The sequence below is a fragment of the Oncorhynchus masou genome, chromosome 15 (assembly GCF_036934945.1).
Source record: "Oncorhynchus masou masou isolate Uvic2021 chromosome 15, UVic_Omas_1.1, whole genome shotgun sequence".
In the NCBI taxonomy this organism is placed as follows: Eukaryota; Metazoa; Chordata; class Actinopteri; order Salmoniformes; family Salmonidae; genus Oncorhynchus; species Oncorhynchus masou.
In genome coordinates, this window is record NC_088226.1 from 14398512 (window position 1) to 14404706 (window position 6195).

Here is a 6195-nt window from a genome sequence, read left to right on the forward strand (position 1 = left end):
AAGTACTACTTATGTGGTTTTTTGGGGTATCTGTACTTTACTTTACTATTTATATTTTTGGCAACTTTTTCTTTTACTTCACTACATTCCTAAAGAAAATAATGTACTTTTTACCTGACACCAAAAAGTACTTGTTACATTTAGACAGACAAACATTTATGTGGCTTAACCAACAAGGCTCGCAACTTAACAATTGTATTTGTATATTTACAGATGGCATACAAGTTTGTTATTAAGGCACATAAAAGTTGACATGTTCCAGAAGGCATTTCTGCATACACACACCTAGTTTCCTGAATCGGGTCACAAATGGTCCAAGACTCACTAAACACAAGTGCTTTGTTAGTAAATTATGTCTGAGTGTTGGTGTGTGCCCCTGGCTGTCCGTCAATAAATAAACAAGAAGATTGTTTGTTTAAAATAAGGAATTTGAAATTATTTATACTTTTACTTTCGATACATAAGTACATTTGAGCAATTCCATGTACCGAACACTTTAATACTTTTACTCTAGTATTTTACTGGATGACTCACTTTTATGTAAGTCATTTTCTATTAAGGTATCTTTACTTTTACTAAAGTATGACAATTGAGTACTTTTTCCACCACTGCACATAACCTGCATGGTATGCAATGCATAATGTTATACAGAAGTTGAAGGCTACATATCAGTATTAGCTATCCATTAAAGGCCAGAATAATTCTCCTTCATGGGCAGTGTTGCATAATATTTCCAGGCTCAATCAATAGAGAAACTCATCATACACAAATAGCTTTAGCAAAACAACAACATTTATTCCAAAGACTATCATTGCCATAAGTAGATACAGACAGAGACAGCTCCTGGCCATGTGTTGTTAAGTAAGCTATGCACCCTCGTCCTCCGGGGAGTCATTGTTTGATTTGCATTTCTAGACAAGATGCCAGTTGAAAGAGGATGCTACTGAGAGATGAACGGTGACTTCTACAGAAAAGAGCAGATATCGCTTCTGCCTGGATTCATAAACAAACTACAACTGTGATCTTGAGCAGATTTACTGAAAGGTCATGTCTGGAAATTCAGACATGTCAGCAAACAAAACATACAAACAGTAGCAGTACGGCAGAATAGTAATATCTATTGGTGGATGGATTGGTTAGAGAGGTACAACACAGCAGAGGTATACTGTAGTGCTGGTGGAGAGGGTGGAGGCTGGAGGTTCCCCTTAGTGGGCCTGCTGGCTGGGAGTGAACAGCTTGTCCCATACCTCCACCTTCATGATGGCCCTGCCCATGGGGGACATGGTGACCTTGATGTCCAGGTAGTTCCCTTCATAGCTGATCCCTGAGCCATTGGCTTCTTCTCTTATGAAACCTTTCTGGTTCTTTTCATAGTACATCTCTTTATACAGTGACTCATCACAGGCTCGGCCCTTGTTGAAGATGCCCACAGCGAACCAGTTTTTGTAGACGTTGTAGTCCCAGGGCACACCGAACATGAGGGCCACCGTCTCGATGTAGTCGTTCCGGGACCTCTCAAAGAGGTCATAGGTCAGAACGCCATAGCTGCCCGTTGCCTTGGCGCTTGATTTGCTGAATGTGCAGACTTCGGTCTTTAGGGGCCGCACTGTGGGCTGGGGAGGGTTGTAGGTATCCCCACTCTCCAGGAATACCCTAGTGAGGACACATGCAGAACGTTTCGCTTTCAACATTTCCTTGAATGTACAGTGTGACAATAACAATAGTTTGGTAAAGTGTGTACTCACTTTGGGTTTATGAGACAGTAGTTGTTTGTGAGATTGCTGATCTCAATGGTGACATTCCTCTTGCTGCTCAGGTTAGCTACCACGGCCTCGGCTGACTCTGCCATTTTGGATTGGTTCTGATATGTACCTCTTTATTTCTATAATACAGAGACTAGCAGGGTTAAGCCTTTCAGTTAGACTGAAGTGCAGAAATACATTTGTGGTTGACCCCCTGGAATGCCAAGGGGATCTGGATTCATATCTGATCCAATCCCATCCAAAAACGTACTGTAGAATACAGTTACTGTAAGTGTCCCTCTGAAACCCGTCACTCTTTGTTACGACATGCCTTGCTCAGTGTCAAGACGTTTTTCTCAAATACAGTAGAGAACTTTTCAAATTTCAAAAGCAATGTCTTCACGACACGCACAGGTTTTAAACAGCCAGTTTAGAATGGGAGATGTGAGAAAAAACCTGAGAACTTGTGTGTAATAAGGAATACTTCAAAGCTGTTCTCAACAATAACAAGATGGCTGCTCACTCTGCTCAGCTCATTAGGAAACCTGTCTCTTTAATTACATTACTAAGTAACGGTGCAATAAGCAGTTTAGAGAGGGGAAACCTAGAGAAAATCATTTCCACTTTCATTTGCAGGGAAATGGACACAAATCAAACGATGTCTCACATGTAAACTGTACTAATAGATCCACATATGCCCAATAATGAATCTATAAATTGTCATCATATCAATGGTTACCGTGGGAGAACCAAATGGAAAGAAGATTTGTGTTAAAAAGTATCATGGGAAGGGATCAAATTTAGGTGGAATACTGGCACCCTTACAACTCCTACAGTATATAACCTCTAGTTCTACTTATTCCAGTAATACCCATAGTGGTCATGAAAAGAAGTAACATCTTACCTGTAAAAGTAATAGGAGTAATATCTTACCTGTAAAAGTAATAGGAGTAATATCTTGCCTGTAAAAGTAATAGGAGTAATATCGTACCTGTAAAAGTAATAGGAGTAATATCTTGCCTGTAAAAGTAATAGGAGTAATATCTTACCTGTAAAAGACTTCTCTCAGCGTGTTCTCTCAGCTCTAGAGTTTAGTTTAGTAAAAATGCACCTGAAAGGAGGGACCTTTTTTTCAATCCAGGAAACAGTTTCACTACTCTGTCAAACACTCTTAGAACACCCCCCACCCCACCCCAACAACATTATGTTGTCTAGCTCTGTGGGAACGAGTCCGTACCACACCCTAATCTGGGTTTGGAGCTGGCAGACCAGAACAATAGATGGTTCCAGGTGGATAAAGGCCCATTATGTAAGCAGGGAGCAGTCACTCTGCAGTATACTCCGTTTCTCATGATAGATTATGTGTGACTGCATGCTTGACTGACTTGGAGGAATTGGGTGATTCATTGCAATGGCATTGTGCAACAGAGGCACTGAAAAAGCTGAACAAGTAAATACATGCACCCCTGAAGCTACGGTCATCTCTTATATGCTGCAGTTCTACAGGACGTTGGACAAGGCAAGAGACCAAGAACCATGTGAACCCTGACAGGATTATGATCAATTCTGAGCCAATAGTCACTGAATCACATTGGATTATATATAACGTATAGCGTCTCTTTATGATTCATTGAAAACGGACAGTTCTAGGAATCTGAATTCAATGTATAACCTTTTATTCTTAATGGTAAATATTAATGATACATGAAACGGTTCAATCGGGTGTGTAAGTACATGTTAATAAAGGTTATCACTAAAACATCTTACACCAATTCATTGTTAAACGTTTTATTAAAACAAACATGTACAGGTGCAGAAAAAGACAAAGAATCAAATATTGTGAACAATTAGACAGTAATATCTTCCAGTTGATAAAGATGTATTAATTGGATAACATTAACCACCTACGTTGGTTGATTCATTCATTCTTTAGTACGTGATTATGTATCAATATAAACTTGTTCCCTGCTGTGAGTTGGAAAAATGGCTCAGCTACCAGCTTGCCTTATTAGTGCCCCATTTTATCATAGAGCTCCACCTTAATGATGGACTTCCCAACATTGGACATGGTGGCCCTCAGGTCTACGTGTTGGGCCTTGTACTCCACCCCTGACCCACTGGCCTCTGATCGGGCAAACTTGCTGAAGTCCTTCTCCTTGTACATGTGGTTGTACAGTTGCTTGTCGCAGGCGCGTGCCACCTCGAAGACGCCCACCCCTAGCCAGTTCTTGTAGAAGTTGTAGTCGTAGGGCACGGAGAACATGATGGCCATACGTTCTGAGCACACGCGGCTCTGCATGTGGAAAAGGTCGTAGGTCAGGACCCCCACGGCGCCCGTGGCTGTGTCGTCATCCTTGGTGAAGGAACACACCTCTGTCTTGGTGGTGCGGACGGTGGGCTGGGGTGGGTGGTAGCAGAAACCACTGGACATGTACACCCTGGGGGGTAGTAATGGGAATAGGGTGTCATTAAAGTTCTATTTACTTATCTGAACATTCATGTTGCTAATAAAATGCTAAACCTTACAACTGGACTTAAAGTTGTGTGAAAATGCACTTTTTAACTTTTAGGATCACTGTCTCTCTACTTTTAGTCATTTCACTCTTCCTTTCTTCCTGTCCAGCCACTCTGTGCTGATGGATGGAGTGTGAGTGCTGCTATGGATTCCTAAGCAACACAGAGTGAGCCAGCGTGCAGTGTGCAATGAGCCACGTTGTGTCACTTCATGATGGATAGGTGGATGTACGCAAAGACACGTTACACATGAAAACCACCCATCCAAGAGAAGCCTGCCATAAAATATATTTACTCTGAGAAATTCCACCGAAAAGTAACATACAAATAACAATCTGGGGATGGTCAGCTGGTTTGTTATTTGGTTAAGTAATTTCATTTCCATAGTGGTATACTGTATGTAATGTAAGGAGATTAGAGTATTGAACGCCAACATACTTGGGGTTGATGAGACAGTAACCGGTGGTGACATTGGTGAGCTCTATAGTACAGTTCCTGTTGGTGGTTAGAGTGGCTGAAACGGCCTCTGCGTTCTCTGGCATCTTGGCTGGTCTGAGCGAGTTAGAGGGGGAAAAAGCTGTATAGTGGTATTTAGATGTGTGGAAACAGAGTACGTCTGGAGTGTAAAGATAATGACAGCTGAAGACATAATATTTCTCTCATGAGAGTAGCTTTGCCAACACAATCAAAATAACATTCATAAAAAAATCTCTTTAATCTTCCCTTCAAACTCAAACCTCAGAACAGGTTTGCAGGCAGATGCATGTTTCTAAAAATTAAAAATCTAGGCAAGGTAGCAAACAAACTGTTCTGATCCCAATGCATCACTTGCTAAATATTGTAGCAGGCAGAAGACGTGAATTATGATGAAGACAATGTAAAGATATTCACCTTCTAAGTCCAGAAAACTCCAGTTGTGTCAGGCAGAGTAGAGTAGATTCGTGTTTCCCCAGACTGGTGGAGGAGAGGAGGAATTGGCTGAAGTCACGCCTACTCCGATTACACTTTTGCGTGTTCGTGCACAAACACAGGTGTGGCACGGAACACAGAAACAAGGCATACTTTTGAACGAGAGCAACCAAAAAAGAACGAAAAACAGGAAATACTGCATACCAATGTAATAGTTTTGACTTTTCCTGTATTTATTGGTGTTATGCTGGCTGCTGCCAGTTCTATTACATCAAATACTATGGGAGAAGATATTTTAGATTGAAAAGTAAGGGATTTGTGCCAATGAGACTGTTGTAACAAATGCTATCCATACAGCCAGCTCTACAATACTCATAGAACATTCCATAGTACTGTGTTTTGTGCTCTGACATGATGAGGGAGATCAAATGAAACATTGTTGCTGGTATCACTGCAGGCCTGGGAAAGATGTGGGTTCTGCATCTGTACATGTGCATGTAACGACCTGTAACAGATTCCTCACAGCCAGGTACCACCCTATCAAAACAATGCATTGCGACACAGCCTTTGACACACCCCAGCTTCACAAACCTCTCCCTCACTCGCACTTGTCAATAGAAAAATAAACACACCCTTCTTTTAATGTAAAAACCGAGCGGGGCAATAATTACTCAGCATCGATTGAGAAACCCAGTGGATACTGGATGTCCAAAACGTCTGCTGGTTATTGGTGGCTGGGAATGACAACTGAATGAACAAGAGCTACAAATGTGTGCTTTGGAAACCCATGTAATTATCATAGGTTGCATCCCAAATGGCAACCTATTCCCTATATAGTTAAAAATGTATATATTTCACCTTTCTTTAACCAGGTAGGCTAGTTGAGAACAAGTTCTCATTTACAACTGCGACCTGGCCAAGATAGAGCAAAGCAGTGCAACACAAACAGCAACACAGTTACACATGTAATAAACAAACATACAGTCAATAATACAATAGGAAAAGTCTATATACAGTGTCTGCAAATGAG

The 6195-nt window shown here is 41.2% G+C and overlaps 2 protein-coding genes across 6 annotated transcripts; both read right to left on the minus strand.

Annotated features, from left to right (window-relative positions):
* Nucleotides 1-770: 770 nt before the first annotated feature.
* On the minus strand, nucleotides 771-2940 carry LOC135555704 (DELTA-stichotoxin-Hcr4a-like). Of its 4 annotated transcripts, XM_064988384.1 has the most exons (4): nucleotides 2792-2940; nucleotides 2676-2704; nucleotides 1746-1882; nucleotides 771-1653 (listed from the first exon to the last, which is right to left on the minus strand). In XM_064988384.1, exons 3-4 carry the CDS (start codon nucleotides 1847-1849, stop codon nucleotides 1206-1208), a joined length of 552 nt encoding a protein of 183 aa, XP_064844456.1. In that variant the 5' UTR covers nucleotides 1850-1882; nucleotides 2676-2704; nucleotides 2792-2940; the 3' UTR covers nucleotides 771-1205. The 4 variants fall into 4 exon arrangements, with proteins under 4 accessions (XP_064844456.1, XP_064844458.1, XP_064844455.1 ...); XM_064988386.1 differs by lacking the exon at nucleotides 2676-2704 and having other exon boundaries at nucleotides 2763-2940; XM_064988383.1 differs by lacking the exon at nucleotides 2676-2704 and having other exon boundaries at nucleotides 2792-2936.
* Nucleotides 2941-3514: 574 nt separating this feature from the next.
* LOC135555706 (uncharacterized) lies at nucleotides 3515-5256 on the minus strand. Of its 2 annotated transcripts, none has more exons than XM_064988388.1 (3): nucleotides 5148-5256; nucleotides 4695-4808; nucleotides 3515-4180 (listed from the first exon to the last, which is right to left on the minus strand). In XM_064988388.1, the coding sequence occupies exons 2-3, from the start codon at nucleotides 4796-4798 to the stop codon at nucleotides 3751-3753; spliced, it is 534 nt and encodes a 177-aa protein (XP_064844460.1). In that variant the 5' UTR covers nucleotides 4799-4808; nucleotides 5148-5256; the 3' UTR covers nucleotides 3515-3750. The 2 variants fall into 2 exon arrangements, with proteins under 2 accessions (XP_064844460.1, XP_064844459.1); XM_064988387.1 differs by having other exon boundaries at nucleotides 4695-4833; nucleotides 5148-5255.
* Between the last annotated feature and the right edge of the window lie 939 nt (nucleotides 5257-6195).